Source organism: Tenrec ecaudatus, chromosome 15, assembly GCF_050624435.1.
Source record: "Tenrec ecaudatus isolate mTenEca1 chromosome 15, mTenEca1.hap1, whole genome shotgun sequence".
NCBI lineage: Eukaryota > Metazoa > Chordata > Mammalia > Afrosoricida > Tenrecidae > Tenrec > Tenrec ecaudatus.
In genome coordinates this window covers 65,641,515-65,669,457 of record NC_134544.1, presented here as the reverse complement: position 1 = coordinate 65,669,457, position 27,943 = coordinate 65,641,515, and the positions used below count along the sequence as shown (strand labels likewise).

General features: G+C 43.9%; 1 protein-coding gene across 7 annotated transcripts in view; it reads right to left on the bottom strand.

The window, feature by feature from the left end:
• Positions 1 to 7,828: 7,828 nt before the first annotated feature.
• PTPRM (protein tyrosine phosphatase receptor type M) overlaps positions 7,829 to 27,943 on the bottom strand; it is a 901,381-nt gene continuing 881,266 nt past the window's right edge. For all 7 annotated transcript variants that reach the window (XM_075533118.1, XM_075533119.1, XM_075533122.1 and 4 more), the window contains 3 exons: positions 25,940 to 26,103; positions 18,157 to 18,292; positions 7,829 to 8,575 (listed from right to left, as the gene is read on the bottom strand). In XM_075533118.1, coding sequence (XP_075389233.1) covers positions 8,522 to 8,575; positions 18,157 to 18,292; positions 25,940 to 26,103 — 354 coding nt within the window. In that variant the 3' untranslated portion in view covers positions 7,829 to 8,521. The remainder of the gene's footprint in view (positions 8,576 to 18,156; positions 18,293 to 25,939; positions 26,104 to 27,943) is intronic.

Below are 27,943 nucleotides of genomic sequence, written 5' to 3'. Positions count from 1 at the left end.
CATATGTGAAAATGTCACTACTATCCAAAGGAATTTATAAATAACTCAATTCAAATTCAAATCCAAATCCCAAATTTATTCTTTAATGAAATGAAAAATCAATCATTTCACATACGTGGAGGGCAGAGACCTAGAATAAGAATCCCCCCCCCCCCCAAACTTAAAATGAACAAAGTAGCAGGCTTTGCACTATCCGATCTCAAAGCCTATCCGCTCACAGCTATAGTAGCCAGAACAGTTGAATATTGGTCCAATGATAGGTACATAGACCAGTGAAACTTAGTGAAGTGGGGGTGGGGTGGGGGATGTCCGATAGAGAAATCATGCATGCACCATAGGCAACCGTGTCTTGACAAAGGGCCCAAAAACATTCCATAGGAAAGAGCAGCCTCTTCAACAAATGTCTCTATCTGCAGGAGAATGAAGCAGCACCCACAGCATGTCCTGTGCGAAACACAAAACAAAACACACACCCCCGTCCCCCAGTTGCCCAAGATGGATTAGAGACCCAAATGTAATTCCCAGAGCTATAGGGATCATCAATGGGAACATTGGGACAAATGTCCTTCTCAGAGTATGCACCTACTATGAACGTAACAAAGGCAGCACAAACAGTGGAGGACAACACAGACACTAGTACATACTAAAAATAAGACACTTATGCACATCAAAATCCATCAACACAAGGGTAAAAGCAGGAGAGCCCACAGTAGAGGATAAATTTTTTAAGCAAGGAAGTAATGGACAAGACTTGTATAGAAAACATATAGAATTCTGTAAAACCTCAATAAGCAACAACAAAAAATAATTCAATTAAATAATGGGCAAAAGACATAAACTGGGAGTTCCCTAAATTAACACTCAGATGGCTAACAAACACCTGAAAAAAATTCTCATTATTACTAGCCACCAAAAAAATCCAACCCAAACCGGAGAAATCATCTCACAGCCACAATGATAGTACTATTAAAAAACAAAAACATTTCAGATTTCTAAGGTCTCTTATTTGGGAGGCGGTTAATCCATTCGACTGAATTGCTTCCTCTCTCTGAACGACTTCACCGTCTGTGCTAGAGACTTCTCTGCATTTACCCAAATCCACATCGACGTCACCCAGCACCCAGAGGGCCCTGCTGGCCACGGCGAGTGGGATCCCCAAGTCCCTTTGGGTCCTGGGAGCCACCTCCACCCCCACCCCACCCCCACCCTGAGGCTCCGGTCGGTCCACCACCCCCCGCAACCCCCTCCGAGCTGGTCCGGGCCCTCCCTCCCCGAGTTTGCTGGGACGAGAGTCCAGCACGTGGCCGAAGAAGGAATCACGTTGGACAAAGGTGAAAAGACGAGGGGACTCCTGAAGCAGGCGAGAAAGACTGGGAGCCCCTGCGGACCTGCATGGACCACAGAGCCCCCGAGGGTCAGCGTGCGACAGGCCGGCAGGTCCGGCCACGTGGAGAGGGTCAGGAAGGCCAGGACTACCCGACGGCGAGGACATCACGACCGGCTATCATGCCCGTCAGAAGGAAGCGCTGGAGATTAACCCCAGACCCCACCGTCAGAACCCATTGATCTAAATGACCCTGCTTGGTGTTGTAGGAAATGGCTACACTACGGTCGGGGTATCGCTTATCAGACAGGAGAGCCTCTGTGGAGAGAGGACAGAAAGAGTGCCTTGCCTCAGTCCAAACATGGACCCGGGGGCAAAGGTGGAGGAAGAACCCGAGGAAGAACCTGGAGACGCAACAGGCGACACAACGGAAGTCACGGAGCAAGACGATGATGAAGCAGTGGACGTAGATGAACGAGACAGCCAAGCTATCGACAGCTGAGAGATGAATTGTTAACTAGACTCCACCGCTGATTCTGAGTGGGGCGAGAATGGGAAGTTTAACTCATTTCGTTTATTTTCCCCCCACTTTATTTATTTATTAAAAAACAATTTTATTGGGGCTCATACAACTCTTATCAGAATCCATACATATATCAATTGTGTAAAGCACACTTACACATTTGTTGCCCTCATCATTCTCAAAATTGACCTTCCACTTGGGTTTTTGGAATCAGCTCCTCGTTTTCCTTTTTCCTATGGTAAGATTTTTTTTTGTTCTGATGATGCCTTATACCTGATCCCTTCGACACCTCATGGTCGCACAGGTTAGTGTGCTGCTTCCATGTGGGCTTTGTTGCTTCAGGGCTAGATGGTTACTTGTTTACTTTCAAGCCTTTAAGTCCCCAGATGCTATATTTCTCGATAGCCGTGCACCATCAGCCTTCTTCACCACACTTACTTATGCATACATTCATCTTCAGCATTTATGTGGGGAAGGTGGTCACACAATGATGGGTTTTGTTCTTTGGTGTCTGCTACCTGATCCCTTCAACATCTTGTGTTCACATAGGCTCTGTGGGCTTTGTTGCTTCCAAGCTAGATAGCCATTTGTTTGTCTTCAAGCCTTTAAGACCCAGACGCTATGTCTTTTGATAGCCAGGCACCATCAGCTTTCTTCACCACGTTTGCTTATACACATGTCTGTCTTCAGTAATCATGTCGGGAAGGTGGGTATCATGAAATGACCATTTAGCTGAGCAAGGTGCTCTTGTATTGAGGGAATGCGCATGAGGGTTCCAATGTCCACCTGCTACCCTACTACTAAACCTACAAATATATGCACAAAGGTCTATTTTCAGTTCATTCAGTGTATGAAATTATTGTTACATAATCTCCTGGTTTGCATTATACCCCATCAAAAGCCTATTATTTCTTCTTTTTGTTCATCTGCATGTAATATACCTTTTCTCTAGTCATTTTCAAGATTAGGTATTTTCTTTAAGAAATTTGTGTGGTTTCCTCCCTGTTTCCTGTTTCTGGAGTTTTATTGATCTTCTCGAATATGTGAGTTTATAATTCTTATCAGGTTTGGACTTCGGGGCCTTTAGGTCTTCAAATTGCCTTTTCTGTTCCCTTTATCCCCTACTCTGAGAGAACTACAGTCACACATGTATCAGGTTGCTGGTCGTTGCCGTTACTGATGCTTGGGTCATTGTTTTCAGTCTTTTAACTCTTGGTGTTTTATTTTGTATAGCTTCTAATGATGTCTTCAAATTTACTAACCTTAACTTCTGCAAACTCGAATCTTCTATTGACTTCATCAAGTGTTTTTTAAGCCTCAGATTTAGTAATTTTTATCTCTTTAAGTTCTATTTTAAGTTCTTTTGGGGTCTTTTACATGTATCTACAACACTCTTGTTTGGCATGTTCAATATGTCATCTATATTGTGGATCACATGGAATGAAGTTATAAAATAATTGCTTTGATGCCCTTGCCCAGTAATTTTATCATCTTGGTCATTTCAGGACCAATTTCTTTTTTTAAAAGACATTCTATTAGGGGCTCCTGCAATTCTTATCACAATCCATACATGTACACACATCAATTGTATAAAGCACATCTGTACATTCTTTGCCCTAATCATTTTCAAAGCATTTGCTCTCCACTTAAGCCCCTGGCATCAGGTCCTCTTTTTTCCCCCTCCCTCCCCGCTCCCCCCTCCCTCATGAGCCCTTGATAATTTATAGATTATTATTTTGTCTTATCTTGCCCTATCCGGCGTCTCCCTTCACCCCCTTCTCTGCTGTCTGTCCCCCAGGGAGGTCACATGTAGATCCTTGTAATTGGTTCCCCCTTTCCAAACCACTCACCCTCTACTCTTCCAGTACCGCCCCTCACCCCCTGGTTCTGAAGGTATCATCCACACTGGACTCCCTGTGCCTCCAGCTCCTATATGCACCAGTGTACAACTTCTGTTCTATCCAGATTTGCAAGGTAGAATTTGGATCATGGTAGTTGGGGCGGGGGGGACGAAGCATCCAGAATCTGGGGGAAAGCTGTATTCTTCATCGGTGCTACATCGCACCCTGACTGACTCATCTCTTCCCCTAGACCCTTTTGTGAGGGGATCTCCAGTGGCTGACAAATGGGCTATGGGTCTCCACTCTGCACTTCCCGCTTCATTCACTATGGTAAGATTTTTTTTTGTGATGATGCCTTATCCCTGATCCCTTTGGCACCTTGTGATCGCACAGGCTGGCGTGCTTCTTCCATGTGGGCTTTGTTGCTTCTGATCAAGATGGCCGCTTGTTCACCTTCAAGCGTTTAAGACCCCAGACACTATCTCTTTTGATAGCCGGGCACCATCAGCTTTCTTTGCCACATTTGCTTATGCACCCGTTTGTCCTCAGCGATCGTATCATGGAGGTGTGCAGCCAATGATACGATTTTTTTGTTCTTTGATGCCTGATAACTGATCCCTTTGGGACCACGTGATCACACAGGCTGGTGTGTTCTTCCATGTGGGCTTTGTTGCTTCTGAGCTAGATGGCCGCTTGTTTATCTTCAAGCCTTTAAGACCCCAGACACTATCTCTTTTGATAGCCGGGCACCGTCAGCTTTCTTCACCACATTTACTTGTTCACCTGCTTTGGCTTCAGCAGTTGTGTCAGGAGGGTGAGCATCACAGAAGGCCAATTTAATAGAAGAAAGTATTCATGTATTGAGGGAGTGCTTGAGTAGAGGCCCAAGGTCCTTCCGCCACCTTAATACTAAACCTATATACACACATAGATCTATTTCCCCATCCTCATATATATATTTGCATGTATATGTCTTTGTCTAGACCTCTATAAATGCCCTTTGACTCCTAGCTCTTTTCTCTATTTCCCTTGACTTTCCTCCTGCCCCACTATCATGCTCCATCCCCACCTGGGTTACAGCTATACCTCTTCTTTACGTAACTTTAACCTTGATCATTCCCTACCAGGCCTGCCACTTCCCCCTCACCACCAATTTGGATCCCATGTTGTTCCCTTGTCCCTGGGTTTGTTAACACCACTTCCTTACACCCCCCACCTCCCCCTATCCGAAGTCCCCCCGGAATTGTCAGTTCAGCACCAATTTCAATGGGTAAATTTTGCTTCATTTTTCATTTAAAACTTTTTAGTCTGCTTGGTAATTTTGAATTGGAGAAAGATGGGGCTTTCAGGTGTCATAAGTAATTACAGTCTTGGAAACCCTAAGTCAGAATTGACTCAATGGTAATGAATTTTTTAGTTGGTAACTTGAATTGGATGCCAGATGTTATGCATTTTATTTTGTTGGGTATTGGGTATTTTCATATTATCATAAATATTATTGAGTTTTGTTCTGCGATGCACTGTTACTTAGAAATAGTTTGATCCTTTCATTAAATTTTTTTAAATCAGTAAAGCTTGCTAGGCAGAAGCACAGCTATATCAGGGTTTATTCTGTCCCATTCTTAGAGTAAAACCCTCTGGGTAGTCTCCGCACTGGGGACAGGAAGCATGTTAGCCCTGGCCGTGCAATGGGAGCGTTGGCTGCTAAATGAAATACTGGTAGTTGAAGTCTACCTGCCACTCCCTGAAAGAGTCATGAGGCAGTCCACTTTTGTAACCATTTACAGCCCGTGAGCTCCTGCTAAGCAGTTTTGCTAGGTTTTTTTTGGATTGCTTGAGTAGAAATTCCAAGGGGGGTGGTTAGATTCTATTGTTTTCTCTAACCCTTTTGAGTAGCTCTCTCTGACCTCAGGTGTCTATGCTAATCAGGACTTTGCTAAAGATGTTAAGTGATTAAGAGGACACTGCAGATCTTCACAACCTTTTTCTCCAAGGCTCTTTGGGACTTTACCTTGCAGATCATAACCTGAGGAAACCTGGTGGTATATTGGTGATGCATTGGGCTGCTAACCATTAGGTTGGTTGCCAATGATCACTCACTCACTCACTGCCTTCAAGTCAATGCTGGTTCAGTGAGTCCTACGGGTTTCTGACACTGGAACTGTTTACCGGAGTGGAAAGTCCAGTCTTTCTCCTGAGGAGTTGCTAGTGGTTTTGAACCGTCAACCAGTTCACCACAAGGAATCCATACCCACCAATTATAATGGGAGGGAAATCAAATGTTCAGTGTAGTGACCTCCAAGGGGGTAGGTAGCAAGAGGTTCTGGGAAATGTAGTCCTAATCTATTGCACAGACTCTACACATGCTCCATCCAAAGCTCCACCTGTCTCAGTTGGGGAGGTTGTTTTTTCAGATGGGAAAGTGCCTTGCACAGTGTCAGGCACAGAATATGCAGGTAAATAAAAAGTACTGCTACACATGTTCTAGCATCTACAGATGCGTTTATTCCAAAGGAAACTGGTTTAAACATGTTCCTGCAATCAATGAAGGGCTGCAATGTCCCTCAGGATTACACTTGTCTCAGTCTCACTAGAGCACCTTCAATATACGGCGTAATCACACAGTGACGTATGAAGGGATCTGCTGAGTCAGTTACCGTCAAGGCAGAAAAGTCAATTCTGAAGGTTTAGGTGACTCTTTTTTCAATTCGAAAGGGTGCTCTTGATAAGCCTCACTGAAGCACACAGGATAATCCAGGGGTTTATTAGGAAGATGCTTTAAGAAAATCAGACACTATTCGTGAGATCAAGGCCGAGAACCTTTAACACGGATTGTTTTCCCATTGCAATAAGGTATCGGCTCATTCTTTGAGGGCACCCAAGAATACCTTTGGGAAGCCTTACACGATCCACTGTACAGCCCTTATCTTGCCCCTTCAGAATTACTTTTGACCCCAAACTAAAAACACAAAACAAACCTAAAACATGGAAAGGAATCATGATTTGAGTTCTGCAAGGATATTGAAACTACTGTCTTGGTGTAGTGTAAATTTAAAAGTGCAGAACTCTTCAAGGAAGGTTGAGAGATGGAAATGTTCCCTTCAGGGTGTTTAGCAGTTCTCGACCTGTGGGTCACGACCCCTTTGAGGGTCGAACGACCCTTTCACAGGGGTCGCCCAATTCATAACAGTAGCAAAATTACAGCTATGAAGTAGCAATGAAAATAATTTTATGTTTGGGGGTCACCACAACACGAAAAACTGTATTAAAGGGTTGCGGCATTAGGAAGGTTGAGAACCACTGGTTCTTTACACTTAGAAAAATTAGTATGGCATTAAGTAAAAGTCAAATAATCTTTTCCCATTTACTCTGTCTTCTTTAGCTTATAAATTTGTGTCTTGCACAAGTTCTTATCTAGGAATCACCACTCCCCACCCCACCACCCCAATAAAGAAACCCAAATGTATATATATAAAAAAAAAAGCTACTGTTCTTTGTCCAACAGCAATGATCTAGGATAGGCTAAAACTTGAGCATCATATGATAGTGCAAGTCTTCCAGTTGGTCCCAGCCCCAGACTGGCATTGAGCATGCTGGCCTTCTATCCTGAGGCTCCTTCAGCAGGATCTGTCCTGTTTAAGTATTCTCTCGGTTCTGTAACCCCCTAAAAATTGCTCTCACAAGCGTAGTTTGGGTCGAGTGAGGCATACAGAGATGCGTTTTTATCCCAAATGGATTGAGATGATGAAACAGAGACTAGAGGGCATTGCTTACAGTCAGATATTATCTGTGTGGATGTCTGAGCAGCATCCTAATAACCTGTACAACCCACGGTGGGCGCCGGCATCTGTGTGCGCTCCACCAGAAGAGGTGACTACATATGGGTCAAGATTTCTTACTGACAAAAATTCTTTCTCCAAAATCCCAATTGTACCTGCTCTGGGAAAATACGCCCTAGATACAATCTCTTTCTCAGGATGGCTGGGGCCTGTTCCTCCATCCCCTGTGTGCTGGGGCCCTAGGAAGGCAACACCACTATTGCCACCTGTCATTATTTATTGAGTGGAGAATTCACACAAGGTACCATCATGCAGTAAATTATTTTCAGGGCTTAAGAAAAATGATTGTCACTCACTGGGCTTCACAAAATTTCCTTTTAATGAATAAATAATTTGATGAAATCAAAAATATTTACAGTATAAACACATGGAAAAGCTTTAGATCTTGGAATCTGATCATCGAGTTTTGCAATTCTGAACTGAATTTCTTCCAAGCTTTTCCCTTGGAAACAATATAAATCTGATAGAAATAACAACTCGTACAATGCATCTTTGTTCAGTATGTGTTTATCTGTTAGTCCTAGAAAGCTACATCAGCTTATATTATGCAATGTGTTAAAATACAAATCTTAACTAAAATAATATATTATCATAATTCCAGGTAGCATTCTCCACAGAACAAACATGTACACTCAGCTGTAACAATAACAAAGGTTCACGGGTCACAAAATAACACCCCAAAGGTACAAATTCCTTCATAAGAATATAGTTGTGCTCTACGATTGACCAGCTGTCTGTGCTGCCCTGCCAAGGCGGCGGCAGGGGGGCAGAGGATCTGACCACTGCAGTGCTGGGTGAGGTCCTGCAGGTGGCAGTGTTACCATGGGAACTGGGCAGTGCAGGCAGTTTTATAGACACTTTTTCGGGCTCTTAAAAAGAGCCAATTATGTAAAGCAAAATAAGCATATTGAGGAGTCTTTGATTTATGCAGACAACCAGCAAGGAGAGTCTTGGTTTTGTGGTAGAGGGTTTGCTTGTAGAACTGTTGACGCGGTCAGCCAGAATTCAAGTATTCCAGAGCCACCTCATAGCAGAACTTGTACTGATCCTGGAAAATAAAATGGAGCATGTTAACAGCTCTATAATATCTAAATGCTATTTCTACTGAAAAAATAATGCAATAAATCATACTGATAAAAATTTTGAATCAGAAATGCAAATGTCACAACCACAAACGCATTTCCTTCTGCAGGTGCTCCCCGGCTAGATTCATTAGTTTCCTGGGATGTTCTGGACAACTCTCTACGCACATAAATACATTTAGCTGTACACCAACCCCCTCACCTTTGGGCAGGAAGGCAAGGGAGTGTCCTTTATACGCATAAGCAGTTTCACTTGGTCTAGCTTTCCCTTTGGTTTCCAGCCAGCAGCATTTCTGCAACTCACTACAATTTAAAGCACCTGTTAAGTGTCAAATATCTTGGCCTAGTCCCCGACTTTAAGATCCCGATAACCTTTTAACCCAAAATGTACTCTCCAAGTGTCCTGTTTGTCTGAGTTATTTATTTGGAGACAAATAATTTATTCCTCTCTGTGCATAGAGTATATAAGTCTCTAGCACAGAACCTAACACATAGATGAGAGCAAATGTTGATCTCATAACGAGATAAATGACAAGATATTAGTTCAGTATTTGATTCAACTCAATACACACTTTGGTGAGATGGAAGGACTTTAAGATATGTACAATCTGAGTCCCCCCAAAGTTTATAATCTGAAGAGGTTATGACAGAAAGTAAACAAAGCAGTTATTTCAATACACTGAGGGTGCCACAAGATTAAGAATCAGTGACAGTCATAGCTTCTGGCCCAAATAAAAAAGACAGATAATAACAAACTTTGGTGAGATTATGACAAAAATGGAAACCTCATACGAGGCGAGCGCTTCTAAAAACAGCCTGGCAGTTCCTTGAATGACGAAACATTGACTTAGCATATGCATCGGTTTACTTCTATCTATATGATCAAGAAAATATTAGTATAAAAACTTGGAAATATTCATAGTGCATTATTAACGGTAGCCCAAAAGTAACACCCCAGGTGACAATCAATAAATAAACTGGTAAACAAAATGACGTTTTATTTATGGTTACTTAGTCATAAACAGTAGTATATTATTGTCATAAGAAGGAATATAGTTGTAATACTTGCTACGACCTGCGTGACTCTTAAAAATCGTATGCTCCATGGTAGAAGTCAGATCCCAAAGGCCATGCATTGTATGAAACAGAATAGCAACTACCTTGAGACAGAAGCAGGGGTCTTCAAAAGTTCGTGGAAATATTCTATAATGTTTCAATTATGTTTTTCCAGGAACTTTTTGAAGCCTCCTTGTATGGTTGTGAGGGGCTGGAGATGGAGGATTGAGAAGTGACTTCTTTCTGCAGTAAAGAAAATGTTCTATACTCTTATTTGTACTGATGGCTGTACACCTTTGTGACTGTACTAAAAATCACTGAACTGTAGGTTTTAAAATGGTGAACTTTATGGGATTTAAATGATATTGAAAGCTTTAAAACTACAATAGCATGTTAGAGAACAAAGTACCTAGGAACAAACTTAACCAGGAAGGTAAAACACTTGTACATTGAAAACTATAACACATTACTAAGAGATTATAAAAGATACAAATAACTAGGTTTTCTGTGTTTTTAGGTCAAAAGTCTTCATAGAGCTAAAATGTAAATATTATCCAAAGCAGTCAATCAATTCAATACAACCTCCATCAAAATTCTAACTGTATTTTGATAGAAAATTTATTGAAATTTACAAAATTTAAAAATAGATAACATCTCTAACTGAATAAGAAAAGACATATAATCCGATTTTAAAATGGACAAATGGAATAAATATTTAACCAAAGATAACAATCAGATGCCAATAGTCCTATGCAAAGATGCTCAATGTCAATCTCACTCACTGTCATCGAGTAGATGCCAACTCACAGGGGCTCGATAGCAGAGTGTAGAACTGCCCTGATAGGTTTCTCAGACTGTACATCTCCTAGAACTCTTCTTTTCGCCCACAGTGGCTGCTCTTTGTGAACTGCTGATCGTGTGGTTAGCAGCCCAATGCCTAATCTACCAACTACACCCCCAGGGCTCCTGAGGACAATACAAATCAAAACCACCTGGAGACCTTTCCCCCTTATTAGAATGACAATGGCTAAGAAAACAAGAGATGTTGATGAAGTTGTGGAGAAACTAGAAACTTCACTTCTAGTGGGTGGGAATGTAAAATGGGTACAGCCATTCTTAAAAACAGTTTGGTGTTTCCTCAGAAAGTTGATTGCAGAATGACTATATGACACGGCCATCCAGTCGTAGGTGTCACCCAAAAGGAATGAGAGGGGAGCGTAAACAGAAGCCTGCAAACCACTGTTCACGGCAGCACTTTCCAAGCAGCTACACGTAGAAACAACCGAAATACCCATCAACAGAGCAACGGGGAAGCAAACGGTGGTGTGTGTGTGTATGTATGTATGTATGTATATATATTATCATCTCTCTCTATATTATATATATACAGTAGTGTATTACTCATCCATCAAGACAAATAGAGTCCTGATTTATACCACAGATGGATCAACCTTTACACTATCAAAAACATCATGCCAAAAAGGATATACACTGCATGATTTCACTTCATGCAATAAGTACATATATGGAAATGAAAGGTTATTCATGGTTACCAGGGGAGGGAGTGACAGAGAAAGGGGGAGTTTTTGCTTAAGGACATTCCGTTTATCTTAATGGTGTGGAACAATTTGGAAAAGGATAGCAAGAATGGTGGTACAACTTGAAGAATGTAAGCAATGTTGCAATAATACATACGGAAACTTTATATATATATTTTCACCACAACAAAAAAGGTTGACAAAAATCAAATGAGGAAAATCACCTAGCAGACTGCTGGTGCCAGGCTATGAGCCTGCCTCGTAAGTCAGTGAAGGAGCAGGTGGGACTGAAACTTGGAAAACCTTCATTTTAAAGGGGACTAAAGCCGCTCTTGATCACATTTATTTTCCAAGCAGTTATGGTTCTAAGCCCCAGTATGAATGTATGTTATGTATGTATTATTTATTTATTTACTTACTCCAGTATTATTAGGAGACCATAGTCTTATGAGATTGGCAGTCAGTTCCTCCAATTATAAAACAAAAGTTTTTTTTTCTTATCATATCTAAGGTTCCCTTCCAGCTTGTAAATCTGTGATTCTATGGTATAAAGACTTGGTATCCCTTTAAAGACTTGGTATTATTTTAGAATCAAGACTGATAGCATATGCAAAAAGGCAAACACAAGTCACTCAACTGCCCAATCTTGCAAATAATGGGTGATCTACTAGTCATTTCTCCCAGTCAGATCACTCCTTCTACACCCATCAGTGAGTGCCAGCAAGCACAGTAGTGTCTACCCCTGACACCTTACACTCGAACTGGAAAACCATCCCATATCCTGCATAAGGCTGTAGGCTGATTGATCTTCCAGGATTTTTCATTTCAGAATGGCAGAGTAGTACAAATTGTTCATACTCTTAGCTGCTAATTGAAAAGTGGGCAGTTGAGTCGACTCTGAGGTACCTGGGAAGACAGGCATGGCAGTCTACATCAGACAAATTGGCCACTGAAAACCCTGTGGAGCCTCCTGCTCTGCAACACTCGGCGTTGCCATGAATTGAAAATGAACGGATGGCAGCTAGTTACTAGTATTTATTGTTTCAGGATTCAGCACCTTTATTTTCAGAATATTAAAAAATACATTAAATATTCAAATTTCAAATACTAAAAGGTCATGCTAGCATGTTGGCTGTGGGTTGCTCCAATCATTTTTCTGAGTTTTCTGAAGTTCCAGGAGTTAGGTATTTTCCTCCATGGAAACTTGAGATCCAATTCCACGGTGTATGAGAATGATTTGTGCACATCTAACTGTGGAATTAATTCCAGAGCCTATGAAGAAGCATCCCTTTAACCCATGGACACGCCCTGGGGAAGAACAGTGGTTACTGTAGATGCAGAGGGCTGCCTGCAAGGCCCAGCAGGCCCCGGTCTTGGTGTGACTATCATTTGCAACATGCGTTCTCCCTACCCACCCGGTCCCTCCAAAGAAAGCTGCCAACCCGCAGCAATCCTGTGACGATGGTTTCTGAATCCGGAAAATAAGGGGAATGGGAAGGAAGGCCATCAATGGTGGCGTCCCCTCCCCGAAGCACCTGGATACATGCCTGAAATTTTCCTACATTGAAAACTGATTACACTTGATCACCAGGTACAGGCCTGTCTTCTGCACAATCTCCTTTTGCACTTCATTTGCTTTGAAGAGTAGAAGTAAGCCAGATGAGCAGTCCTGTGCTTTACGGGGGAAAGAACACTGGTGCCTGGGGGCCAAGCTCTCCTAGCATGGGTAACGTGAGCCAGCTCGGCACAGATGGAAGAAATGGCTTGAGCAGTGTTTTAGGATTGGGACAAGTCCTCAGGCAAGGTCACAACCTGGAGGACTGAATAGTCTCTTATTCTCCCTCCAAGATCCCCCCATCTGAGCACCCTTCTTGTTCCCACTAGGTGAGAGAGGAATCTCAAAGGGCATCTCCAAGGTGAAAATGCGCTTTAAAAACTCTCCACACTTGCAAGGGAGCTGAAGCCAGAAGAGCAGTAGGGAAGGAGCCCGGGCCCACAGTTATGAGTTATGAGTCCGTGGGCACAGGCTGCCGGCTCCGTAGTACTTGGGCCTGCTGGGGTGGGGCACTGCCAATGTTTCCCACTGGGCCTCAGGTGAGATGCAAAGAGAATAGTTGATGTAGTCTTCTTCCCACTGTACCTGCTGCTCGAGACCAAGATAAAGTTCATTGCTTTGGGTGATCCTGAATTGAAAAAAAATCTTTCAATTGGGAAACCTCTCTCAGCTCTGGCCCTGACAGTGGTGAAGAGGGGGGAGGCAGTCCCCGAGGACTAATAATCACAGTAGGACCGTTTGGCTCGATAGTCCCAGGGAGGTCACCCCAGGTGAACCACACGATGTGGCTAAGGAGACCACTAAATTAGCATCACATTAAATGAAACAGCGACAGTTCTCTGACAATGGATGTGATAGGCCATCACTTTCCTCATCCAGGTCTTTAAAAATGTGGCAGAACCTTCTTCAACCCCTGCCCCAGTCAGACTCCTCTCCAGGTGCTCTTCAGCTTGTAAGCCTCTTGGTAAGAGGAGTTCAATACATTCTCTGAAGAAAGGGTCAGCTTAGGATAGAGCTGAGTCTGTCACCGACAGGAAAGGTCTAGTCTTTCTTCTAGGAGCTAGGCCCTCTGTGAACGCTGAGGGTGTGTAGCAAGCTGATAGCAAGCTGACCCCATAGGGCACTGCAGGAGCGCAGTGGGAGGGCAGGATGGGAATTTCCCAGTCACTTCATACCCTCCCTTAGGGGACAGGACTTCTGTCAGCAGCGAGGCTGCTGCCTGTGGGTCAAGGGGCCTGTGCTTCCAGGGTTACAAAGCCCCAAGGGCCTCGCATTTTGATAGTTTTGCGTAAGTTTCTATGATCTGTAGCAATACTTTTGGTTTTCCCTTATACTCTTTGACTTATTTGGCTAAAACCTTACATTTTCCTTATTGGAATTTTGATGGATATAAATTGCTAATTGTCCCTCTTATCCTTCCTCTCCACGACCAGCCCTGAGAGATAAACCCTGGCCTTTTTAGTTGGCCAGATAGCGTGGGTGGACTGTTGTGGGATGACCGAAACACCAGGGGTACTGACAGCAGTCCTGGTCGATAGCGCGATGTCCGAGTAGTGATTTGTGAAGGTGGAGTCGTGAGATCACCGATGAGGCCAGCCTAACAGAGACGCTCCCAAGGAACCCTTGATCATTATTGTTTTTACAAATGTTATTAGTTTTTATATAAGAGCTTTATTGATAGATAATGCACACACCACCAAATTCACCCTTTTAAAGGCTGCAATTCAGATGCCCATATTTTATTATTCATAGAATGGCACGAGATCTAAACTGAGATTATATTCGGCACCACAAGAAGAACCCCACTCCCTGTAGAAGTCACTCCCCATTCTCTTCGCTAGCTACTAGCAACTGATCATCTGTTTTCTGTCTCTGTGTATTTGTCTACACTTGACATGGTCGGGCATTACTGGAAACAGAATCACGCCGTATGTGGTTTCTATGACTGGACTGTGCTTAGCATTGCTCTCCCCACTCTGCTGATGAGAACAGTGAAGTTCAGGAAAGACTTATGCTTCGTCTTCGAAACCAGTTATAAGTTCTCTGAGCGAGGGGCTGTGTCTCTGGTCCTCTGCCATTACTGCCGTGCCCGGGAGCAGACGGAGAACACCCTGGTGCTAGAATGGAATGGAATGGAAGTAAGATGACCAGATCAAGTGGTGACTCAGAGCAGCATGTTAGCAGGTAAAAATTAATTTTCTTAGCCTCTGAGACCACAGTATATTTTTGAGGAGAAGCTACCTTTGTATAGGAACATATCCAACTCGTGAGCAATTCAGAAAATCAAGAGTTGCAAAGACATGTGGAAAAAGACATACCGTCTGCCCACTCCTAGTTTTGTCTGAGGCTTGGCTGGGGCAGAAGCACTTGCCAAGCCTGGCGGGCACTTGCCGTGGCTTCCTTCTATGAAGATGCACCTACAGGGTACGGCAGTCTGAGTTCTGTACTTAGGGAAAAACCCCGCAGGTCTCCAATGGCCTTTTACACCCAGTACAACCAGACCTATTTTTTATCACCCTTACCTAAGCTACTTAATTCCCTCCTTCAACATACACATGTATGATTATCAAACTAAATACAATTTGTTCTTACAGACAAAACCAAATACACAGAGACAAGCGCCCTTCTTTAACTGCGCATGCTCAAAGCTGCGGAGAGCATCTCAACCCTCTCCTCCAGCCACCAGATACTAGCTATTGCCCTGCTAACATGTCCCGTGGCAAGTTCATCAGACAGGTTTTTCTCAGAAAATTGTGAAACTCTCCTACCTTCCTCAGTAAGTCACTTTCTCCTGAAACCCATCCTAACCCTTGGAGGTTTGGGCAGCCAGGGATCCTCCTGTCTCTTGACAATGAATTACATGCCCTTGAGGACGGACCCCGGCTATTACAGGATCCCGGATGGGGCAAGAGGTTGCCTTTGGTTCAGCTTTGGTATCTGCCCATGGAAACCCATGGGTGACAAACGCGACAGCCAGAGTCCAGCGACGAGGCCTGGAGGCCCCTTCTAACAGCCTGCTTGATGCAGGTGGCAGCGAGCGAGAAAGGAAAACTGTTCTTTTGAAAGAGGAGCTTTTGTCCAGTACCAACCACAGTTTAGCAGTTCCTCCTGCCCTTTAGTTGGTGGAGCTAAACACCCAGTAAAGTCACTGGAAGAGTATAGGAAGATGCATTTGCCCACATCTTCTGCCAGCAGACAGGTCGTTCAGCGGTGGCCGGTCACCGAGGGAGGGGCTCCCTGGCCGCCACAAGCAGCTGGCTGCAGTGACCCGCACACTCAGGATACGAAACCATCGTCCAGTGCCTCCACGCCCAGACGCTGACCACGAGAGAGGGAGGCACGGATAGCAGTGCCTGGTGCCTGGCAGGCCCCACACCAATGCGGGCGGCTAGTCCCCCTTCGCCTCCTTCCATCCTCTGCTTCTCAGACCGCACTGCTCAGATTGTCTGCCACAGCCACACGATCAGCAATGACACTTCTCATGTGCACAGTGTCCAACCACTGTCACATATTATCCCCTCAAGCAACTCACATGACCCCTATTTTACAAAACGAAGGCCCCATGCTCTTGGAAGCAGCGGTCAAGAAATCAAGTGATAAATGAAGTAAATCTTTAAAATGTGAAGAGCAGCCATGTCGCTGTGGAGACTACAGCATGCCTGACCCACATCACGGCATTTGCGAATGCTTCCCACGCACGTGAAAGTTGGACAATGAATAAGGAAGACCACAGAAGGATAGACACATTTGAATTAGGGTGTTGTTGAAGAATAGTGAGAATACTGTGAACTGCCATAGAACAAATATTAGAAAAAACATTGTACTTTTTAGAAGAAATACAGCAGAATGCACCCTCGAAGTGAGGATGGTGAGACTTCCTCTCGTGTAATTTGGACACATTGGTAGAAGAGACCTTGGCAGACAAGTCTACCATGCTTGGTAGACTAAAAAGAAGACTACTCTCAAGATGGACCGACACAGTGGCTGTAACAAAGGGCCCAAGTAACAATGGGCCCAAGCATGGTGATTGTGGAGGTGGCTCAGGGCTGGGCATTGGTTTGTTCTGTTGTACATTGTGTTGGGGGAGACACAACAACAACAATGGCCACCAAAGCAAGTTAAGTGACTTGTAGGACAATTTAATTGCACAAATTAATTTTTCCAAGGTCATTTAATTTGCACTAACAGCAGAACCTAAATCGGAATTTGGGATTTGGTAGACTTATACTCCTGACAGGAATTAGCAGGCAGGAACTGGGGAGCACTCTCCTCCTGGTCACAAAAGCCAATGCTGTAATTGCTAGTGATTCCAAGAGTGTGCACATGCCCAAGCAGACTTTCCTCTGCCACGTTCCCCGACCAAGATGATGCTTCTTGGAAACAGACAAGCTCATCACACAGAAGAAACATATCCGGGGGAAAGCAGACGCCCATAGTCTACTTTGTGGAGACGAGGGTTGGATATGTCTCAGGAGACGGACACCATTGGGACCAGGATCACTGCCTAGCCTGTGCTGTGGTTTCAATAGGCATTGAAATTTTGGATGGGGACCATGCACGGCCCACGACTACTTTTTTTAACATTAGCATAAATCTCAATTTTCCTGTTTAGTCACTTTACTTAAAAAGCCTCCTTTAAACATTTTCAACTCCAGGCTGTCATTTTGTGGAGTCAGGAGTGCGGAGCTTGTCAGCACGGGGTCATCTCTTCCTCAGACCCTCCCATCCGAGGTCCTCCTCCAGCCGCGGGCCTAGTCCTACAGCATTCGGCGGGTCCTCTCTCCCCTGGCAGAGACATATAAAACACCATCCCAAAGCTTTCTCCTTTGAGCTGTCCTGCTGCTCTTGAGTCACAGTGGTTGGTATTTCCGCAGCTCCACATAAAAAGAGATTTCATGAAACCCTCTAAGAAAATTATTGCACATCGTCCTTTGTTTCGCAACTCCTTTAATCCCTTTCTCAGATACGGCCACCGTAATTAAATGCAATATTCTGGATGTCAAACTACAATGCACAGCTTTGATAAATATTAGGTGATTAAGCTATTTATAAAATATATAATTTGGGATCTGGCACTGCATTTGCTGTGATTCTTTCTTTTCCAGGAAGACTAAGTGCTTAGCCACGTGGAAGGCACTGCCAGGAGAGAAAATTAATAAGGACGTGCACTTCTGAGCTTCAACTATTTCCATATTTCAAACAAGTGGAGACAAAGTCTCCTTGTGAAAAAGCCGACAGAGGGAGCAGACGAAAGGGAGAGAAATCCCATACAAATGAAGCGATTACACGATGCTTTATCTATCTTCCTTTGGGTCACGTTACCCTGCAAACCTGAACCCTGGCCGAAACCTCGGGCTCCCAGGGAAATGCTCTAGTTGGCAGCGGGGCAGGTGCCTACCAGAAGATCCACCATGTTGGGCTTATTGTTCCTCAGTGTCTTCACGGCGTGGAAGACGTCAACCGCCCTCTGGGGCCGCAGCATCTCACAGACAATGCTGATTGCACAGAACGTCCCGCTGCGGCCCCCTCCGTTTCTGTCAGGAAAGAAATGAAATCGTTTGAGCACTTTGATCGTCACATCCTACCTCCCTCACAAGCTCCAGGTGAGCCCATCGTGACGCAGGCCTCAGAGGCAAGAGACGCTCACCTGGTGTTCTAGTGCAAACAAAGCAAGTACGTGTGCCGCAGCGCTTGCCACGCAGCTCACATGTACCCAGATGAGAACCAGCATGGCCCCCTGTGCCATTTCTGCAATGGCCCCAGCAGACGGACGTTGCAACAGCGCCTTGTGTGTTTCTGTTGGCAGGTACCATTGTAGTGCGTTTTCAGTGAATACATACCTCACCTAGCATCTGCCTCCTTAAAATATTTGCCGATTTATTAAAAAGTATTATTTATTGATGTAAGTATGGAAGATAGCTACTACTTTTATTCTATGAGTTAATTTCCAATAGTACATTTGTTTCTCAAAACATGCTAGCCTGGGCCAGTAGGAGTGCCATCAGTTCGAATCCTGTCCTCTGCTGGCCAGCCCACATCCATTTCCCCCTTACTCGTTGTAACCATGTCTGTCCCCGGTGCTTCCTGCATGTTCCCTGCACCAGCTCTGGCATGAACCACATCCCCAAGGAGCTGTGGGCTCTGTCTGTTATATTTTATGACATTTTAAAATAACTGTAATATCACTATCATGTCTAAAATAAACAAGCAAACCATCTTTTAATATAATCAAGACTCTAGTCAGTTTTCCAGTTTCCCAGATTGCTTCAGACATTTTCTTACAATTGTTTTCTCCAGGTCGACATGCGGTCATTGGTTAGTGAAGTCTTACAAGGTATTTTACTCTGTAGATGTGTCTCCACACTCTCCTTTTCCTTGGCATTGCCCTGCAGAGGTGCTGCATCCCGAGTGTTTCTTAGCATCAGTTACCCCGTTCCTCTGTGTTTTCTAGAGCAGCAGTTAGCTGCAGGACTTGGTAAGAATTTGACCTTGACTGATTGGTTGGCACACGATAGCTGCTTGCTCTTCCTATTTGAAGATAGACCACGACGCTTAACTCTCAGCTTGCTGGGTCCATATAGAGTGCCAAATCAGCTTTCCAGACAATGTAGAGTCAGCCTACAACCAGTAAACGCACATTTTGATAAATTTTTATACATCTGCACCTCATGTGATCACAATCCAGATCACGATACAGACCATGATTACCTCCCAAACATTTTCCTAACCTTCCTTATGAGTGAACTTCACCAGTGTCGTCAATACCATCAAAGGCAGTCAGTCTCTGTTCTTACTGCTAGTATCATAGATTCCTTTCACCTATTTTAAAACTTTGTATAAATGGAATGATATAGCATAAACTTCACTGAGTTGGGCTTCTTTTACTCAGTGATAGCCACAGGAGAACCATTTACGTACCATTTATTTATGCAATGGGTGATGGCGATTTGAGCAGAGTCCCAGTGTTATGCATCATAAGTGGCTATAAGCATGCTTTGTACGACATGCTCCGATCAGACACATACAGAGAAGCGGAGAGCTCAAAGTGTGGATTTAACTTTAGTAGGTGGCGTAATGTCTGCCATCCACAGGGTCAGCAGTTTGAAACCACCAGCTGCTCCTCAGGAGATAGACAAAGCTTGCTACTCCCACACACAGTTAGTTTTAGAGACGCGCAGAAGCAATTGTACCCTGCCCTATAAGGTCGCCACGAGTAGGCACTGACTTGATGGCAGTGAGTTTGGTTTTGGCAATTCTTTTGTTTTGGAGATGCTCTAAAAGAGTTTGAAAGTCCTTAGAACTTTTTATGCAGCGGGTGGGAGTTCCAGCTACGGCACTTCTTCACTAACACTTGGTACCATCACCGACTCGTTTGTTTTTGAATCTCCAGATGTTCTGTCGATGCCATGGTATCTAATCCTGGAATTAATGCATGTTATCTTGAAAAACTAATGATACTCCTTCCTCTCCGGATGTCCTTTACAATGCAGCGCCTGTGCATTCCTTCACTCCCTTTAAAGAACTGGCTTGCCTTTCTTTTTCCTATTGACTTTCACAGACATTCTAGCTCTGAGACCTCTGTCAACTCCATGCAGCATGTAAACTTTCTTCTACTCTGTTTTTTGACAAGTAGAAGATTGCGTTTAATTGTGATAAAAGCCACTTTGCCAAGAGTTTCCTTTATGGTTAGAATTTAGTGTTTCATTTAATAAATCTCTGATAAGCCCATGGTCACATGTTACATTGCTTTTCTTGATCTGTTTTTCATCTGCTTTAAGAAGCTATCCTTGATTATTATCTACATCCATAATTTTTTCAAGTATTGTAAAATGATATCTTAATTCTATCATTTCTTCTGTGTTTTTAGATGGAAGTCATACATAAAGAAAATAATTCCCCACTAACTATTGGTTTACCTAGAGCACACATAACTCAAGCAAACCAACCAACCAACCAACCCTCATTTCTATGGAGTTAATTCTGACTCATAGTGACCTCACAAGATGGAAGAGAACTGCTTCACTGGGTGTCCAAGACCTTTAACTCTACCAGAGTAGAACGCCTCATCAGGAGCCACTCAATTCAAAGCATCAGTCATTTGTGTCTCTAGGCAGAGAAACTCTCAGTCCACAGCCATTAGGTGGTGCTACATTATGCTGAGTGTGATGTTCTTAACTCAGAGGAAATTACTGTATTGTACTGAATCAAAGCACTGTTGATTACCAGACGTACCAATTTCAACTAACTTTGTTTCTCATCTCTGAGGAAAAACCAAGCCGAATCTAGTCAAATTAAACTCTCAGCTTCAAGAGTTATAAACTTAAAAATAAATGTTTTGCCTAGGCCTGAGTCACAAACCCATATTTAATGGCCCAAGAAAGCAAGTGGTGGTGGTGGTCTGAGACCCACAAGGACAGTAAAGTGGGAGAGAAGGAGTCCCCCCCAAAAAAGTTAAGGTTGTCTCAGTAGGAAAAAGGGTTGTTGGACATGCAAGAGAGCTGAAAGAGCAGATGTCCCCAGCTAGGACAGCTGAGAAACAGCTACCTGTCTTCTGTAGTAAATGGGTCAACACACAATCCTTTCAGTTCTAGGGTGACAGTGGTCTCCCGGACAAGTACAGTCAGCGGTTATCTGCAAGGTGCAGTAACTGAAGGGGCCTGGGCAGGGTCTTGCTTTGTGTCTCACACTCATCGTACTTGCCCTGGTATCTCAAACTCCTCTAGATTTTAGACCTCAGGTTAAAGCACTGGCCCTGGCTAAAATGCTGCGAAACCTGGGAAGGGAAACACATTACAATCCTACTCTAGATGCTGGGGACTCCAGGCATAGATGAACTTAAATTTTTTCTCTTTTTACATTTTTCCAGGCATAGATGGACTTAAATTTTTTCTCTTTTTATATTTATTGGCATACAATCCACATTCCTACAATTAAATAGTTCAATCATATCAAGAATAATTGTACAATCATCACCACAGTCATTTTTAGAACACTTTTTCCTTCCATGGTGAAATCTCCTGTAAAATGAGGTCTGTAATCACAATCAGTTCTAGTGCTCCCTCCCCCATGCTGCCTTCACTGTTTACACCTGAAATCCCCTCACCCTCCCTATCTCCCACCCCCCACCATCACAGCCCCTGTAAACCCTTGCATCAGTTATTATCTCTATGCATCCACTCCTCCTGTGCTTGACAAACAGGGAAAACAATAGAAACCATAAAAAACAAGGCTGACATAAAGTTGTAAGGATAAAATAATAATAATATTAAGACAAAAATATAAATAATGAGTAAGAAAGAAAAGACCATCTTCAATCTTTAAAAAAGCCAAGGAAGTAATTTTCTGTCATGGGACACTCAAGAGATGCTTGCACCTAGAACTAATTCAGGTTGGGTCAATAGGGAGGTCAGCTGACCAAGTACCTAGTTTGATCCCTCACAATCAAGATTACAGTGACCTCCGTCTGACAGTAAGGCTGTTCAAGACCCTTGCCTGTGGCTCATGGGGGTCTGCTAGTGACTTAATCTAACTAGTTATTTTGCAGATGGTTTTTGTGCTCCCACTGTCCTCCAGAGTGTTCTACCAATTGGGTTCATAATTTTGGCTCTGATACTTTTCCCTTGATCATATTTGAATTTTGTTTTAGTTATCATTGGACCACAAACTGTGTGCTTCTTCCACGTTGATTTTGTTGACTCCTTGCTGAGATGTCTGCTTGTTTGACTACAAGCCTTTAAGACCCCAGACGCTATTCCAATGGGCAGCTGGGCACTCTCTGCTTTCTTCATTACACTTGCTGCAGCTCTCTTGTCTTCAGTGAGCATTTCATGGAGGACCTTGTGAGCAGGGCCATGTGATCAGAACGAACTGTTCTTGGATAGGGGCTAGAGTTAAATAGGAGCACGAAACCAATCTGCATGTCCATGAGATATGCACGACTCTGTAATATGACAAAGCCAAACCCCATAAGATCAACGACACACAAAACAGCAGCAAACCAACCAGAAAGCAAACAAACCAACCCCATAGAAACAAAAAAGTACAACACTGTCAATCATTGCCTGGGGTATAAAGCCATTGTCCTGATAACATGTCAGTTTTCCCAATGACTCAGCCCTTTGGACACTGTCTGTATGAGGAGTCCAGGAGTATATTTCCACCTTGAGCCATAAGCTCGGAGTTGTTGCCCTTCAGAGTTCGATCTCCCATTCGATTGTGCTGTTTACTCGAACTATGGGGATTGGTGCCAGAGGACTTTGCTGGATCAATTCTTCCAAGTGCAGATCCTTGCCGGGCAGGTGGAAACCTGTCATGTCACTGTGAGGTCGGCATTAAGGTACTATGTATATGGAGATTCTGGGTCCCTTTCCACCAAGCCGGGGGTTCCCCCCAAGGTCCAATGACCTCCATCTTCCACTGTCCTGGGTCAGCACTCTCTGCTTCCTCTCTCATCCAAGGACCCCAGTGCTCAGTCCAAGGGTGCAGGCAACTCCGAGGCAGGGCTCAGTTCATTCAGCCGGGCCTCTACGTTAAGTCCTTCTGGTATAGCCCTGTTATGCCATGCTGCCTGTAACATCAGGGTTCACAATCATCATCGTGCTTAGTCCATGGTGTGCTTCATTGAAGGTTGGGTAGAATGTATTTGTTGTGTCTTCCAAGGGACATAAAATATGGACTATTGTCCCCCTAGGTTCCCTACAATCACTGTTTAGCATCCCTTCTCCATGTGAGATTACTTCTCTCCACCATTCTTACCAATAGAACTATCAGCGTCTCCTGCAACATATAGACGGTCCCCTCCCCTGGTCTTAGCTTGGTTTTCTGGCAATATTCCTTTTCCCTTCCTGTGTGTGGCGGGGGGCATTGTATTTGCCCCAGCCTTGTCTTGATGCTGTACAGCCTCAAGTGGATGGACATATCCCATTTCCCACTTCTGGAAGGAGCAACCATGGACAATGTGAGGTCTCCTCCTCCAAGCTGGCTCTTAGGAAGTGTGCAAAAGGGAGGTGATGTATGGATAATGGCTGGCAGGCAGCCTTCTCAACTTTTGTTCAGAAATTGGCTCCTAAAGTTTGTTTAATTGATGTTTCTTCTTATAGTACTAGACTCATCCCATATTTGTCTTTTTGTGATTGACCTACTTCACTCAGCGTAATGGTTCCTAGGTCCTTCCATGTCATGTGGTGGCTCATGCGTTCATCACTGTTTTTCAGAAATGCATAGTTTGATAGACTATTTTTATCATCCCCCTGCCCCCTCAAAAAGCCCCAGCAGTTAAAACACAGATCCTAAAAGATCCATGTTCCTTGCTGGTATTGTGTGGCCAAGTGTGGTGACCCCCTTAATCCAATCAGAAATGACATCTAGACTTAAATAGACAGAAATGGCCATGTGAACTCTTGCATTTTCCAGTAGTGCTATCAGGAGAGGGAAGGGTGGACCAGTCAGGACCTGTGGGGAATAAAGCAGTTTTCTAGAAGATAAGGGTTGGGACCTCTGGTTGAGAACAAGTATGAAGACAAGGGAACCTCAGCTTCCTGAAAAGCTAATGTCACCACACTCTGATCTGGGGGAGAGGCAGGGTAGAGTCTAAGGAGCAGGCAGGACTCAGGGGGCCCAGGGAGGCTTCCTGGGGCCCTGGGAGCTGGCTGGGAGTGGCAGTACCTGAGACACAGGCATCAAAAGGAGAGAAGGCCAAGCCTTTAACCAAATCTGCGATTTTTGCTAGGGTTAGTCTGCTCACAGTAAAATTTTATTTCCACTTCAAATCGAGAGAGATCTTAACTATGTATTGCTAATGACACTCCAATGAAGATTGACATGTACTTATGCTTTAAGTTTCCACAAATTCTCTAAACATCTTCCCTAACTCCCATGACTTTTTAATTGCCTGTTCCATTCAGCCCCTTCCAGATGGTTGATTAGCTACTTATTATTGCCAATGCGGAAATGCAGGTGAAAATGCTTTTAAAAAATGTGGCTCCCTTTATTCAGTGGTTTTCAGCATTGGCTGCACATTGAATAATGTGAATGATTAAAAAAATGCTGCTGGACTGAAATATTGAGTTGTATGATACATGCATTATATGCCAATCAAAATGTCTGAGCCCCACCTTCAGAAATGTTGATTTAGTTGGTTGGGTGCAGCCTGGGCATGGGCCTTTTGTTTCATCTTCAAGAGTTCCTCTAACAGTTCTACTGCCTAACTCACTAAGGTGTCAATTCACTGTTCTATAGGAGCTAGTCTCCAGTTTTAGAGTATCCGAAAGTCCTGAGGGCTGGTCCTCCAGGTACCACTCCCAGAGTCCCAGGGCTGGGTGAAGCCTGACATGAACGACTGACATTTCTTACAAGATCCCAGGTAGTGCTAACACAGCTGGCATGGAGAGCACACTTCAGGGACCACTGGTCTAACCAAATCCTCCCACGTTGCCAGACACCCCCCCCCACACACACACCAATCACAAAGTAAAAAAGAGGAAGTTCCTTTGAATCCACTAACATGGTTTTTCATGGGCTCACTCGGTATTTTGCTGCTGGCCAACTGGGTAGTGCAGAAGGCAGCACTGTAGCACTTGCTGATTTCTGCAGTGTATATACGGAACCCTTGTGGCTCTATGGGTTAGGCACTGGGCTGCTAACTTCCAGGCTGGTGACAAATACATATTGTGCTCCTCGGGGGAAAGATACGCTGTCTGTCCCAGAAAACGGCTCTAGTTTCCGAAATCCTGCACAGAGTTGACATAAGGTGGAGCAGACTCGATGGCAGTGGGTTTGGGGTGCAAACACTCCGATCATGGGTGATTCCATGCTGCCACCAGTCTGACGACCAGCTTGCAAAATTCCTGAAAGCCTACCAGTTGGTTCCCAGAAGCTGGTAGGAATTCCCCAGATTTCCTTTTGGGTTCCAATGGCAGGAGCAGTGCTTATTTTGATGGATGAGATACACCAGGGGAAGGTGAAATGTGCACATCTTGTTTGCTGCAAAGTGAATGAAACACTCATGAGGGGACAGATCCTAATAAACCCTCTATCTCCTTCCATCCAGATCTACTGATTTCTTCTCCTGGGGTAGAGATGCGAAAGAAAGGTATGCTTATTCCTTTTCCGTGTACAGAGAAATGAAAGAACGAACGGGGGGTCAGAGCTGACTCCCGGCACACTGTCATCTCAGCACTTACAGGCAGTGCACCACGGTGCGGCCTTCTCCACCGTTGTACTCCTCCTGCCACTTGTCCACCTGGCGGATGAGCTTCAGGAAGGAGCGCTTGGACACTGGAGTATCCCGGTACATCGGCCAGCCCAGAAACTGGAACTGCTGCACCATCCGATACCCGTCTTGGGGCTGTGGAGAGCCAGACAACAAGCAAAGAGGGCGAAGAACAAGGCATTATTTCCTTTACTAAATTGCAGTGGGCTGACCCCCTTATTTGATTTTCTTGTCAAAGCAGCACATTATGAAAGGAGAGTACTGCCTATAAATAGTGGAGCTAGCAGCTCCTGTTCTGAAGAGTTATGATTTTTAATCTTGATCTACTATAAAAACCGGGTGCTTTAAATGACAGCTCAGACAAATAATAGCGAAACAGAACACTTAACAATTTTGCAAAAGTCAAGTGAAAAGTAATATAAGCAACACAAGGATTGGCTATATTGTGCATTAACTGGTAAAATGGCTTTACCTTAATTACAGGTGAACTAAAGAAGACAAAATACACAGACATGCAAGCTGAAGAAGTATGGGAAATTGAATGACACTACCCTTATGAATACAAGGGAAAGCAAAAAGAAATGTCGCTATAAAATCATAGAAAACTTTATTAAACAAAAATATCAAAATGTGACGCTATGGTTTTTATCAACATATTCCCCATGTAAGTCTATATACATCTGACCTAGTCTCTCTATGCAATCCCTGAAGAATTTTGCACTCTTCAAATTCCATCCCCTGAAAACTGCCGTTTGGGCCTCACCAGTAGCCCAAAGCGGTCCTTTGCAATGTTCGTGGCGCTTCAGGACTAGAAGGAAATTGGAAGGGCATGACCAGGGCTGTAGGTGGGTGCACAGAATAAGGTTTCCCAGTGAAGTGTTCATCGCACAGGTCTTACCAGCCTCAATGAGGGAACACACACACTCTTGTGACGGGAAGAAAATGCCTTGCTACAACTTTTCTGGCAGTTTGCTCACCAGTGCAATTTTTAATTTTCTTACACCTTCTTCCTAATAATCCTCTGTGATCATCTGTGATCACTGAGAAAATCTATCAAGATTAGCCTTTGGGAATCCCCACAAAGAGTGACCATAACCTTTCTTGGATGACCTCTCTGACTTAAAGAGGACAGATTCCTTCGAAAGGCACTGCTTGGATGGGGACTTGCTCTCTAGGTCAAAATTCCAAACCTCACTGCCATGAGTCAATTCTGACTCACAATGCTCTCTGGATAGTATTGGTAAATTAAAAACTCATCCCTCATTCTACAAAATCGTCTTCATTAGCTTTGCTCTTTCTTGAGTTGGCCGGTCATCGAGCGATGCTTTGGGGACTCGCCTTTGATGTTGTTGGAGGCGCCCTGAGACTTAGAGAGAACTAGTCTGTAGCTACACACTGATCGCACAGGCATGTCTGTTTGGAATAAACCCAGGCATGTGCAGACTGGAACCCCAGAAGCAATATTTTATTTAGGCGTATCAATATATGTTTCACAGAAGATCTTTGACAAGATGGATTGACACAGTGACTGCATCGATGGACTCAAATATAAGAACAAATGTGAGGATGGCACAGGACCGGGCAGCATTCCACTCTGTCATTCAGAGGGTCAATATACGTCGGAACGTACTCGAGGGACCAACCAGAACAACACCAACATCCATGCATATGAAGAAGCTTCAAAAAGTTTGTGGAAAATTCCATTTTCTCTTCATTCTAGTTCTTTCACAAATGTTTCGAAGCTCTTTTATGTAGAAATACATCCATGGATATATAGAACATATACGGGGTAAAGTTAGAAAACTTAGTCAAAACCCAAAACCTTGATGGGCGCCGGGCCTGGGGGCTCAAGCCCATTGTTGTAGATGATACCAAAGGGACCAAGTAACATCACACAATCCAAAAGATAATGTTTTACATCCGACTTTCGTGAGTAGTGACTGGTGGGATGTGGGTGACCATCTAAGGTGAAACT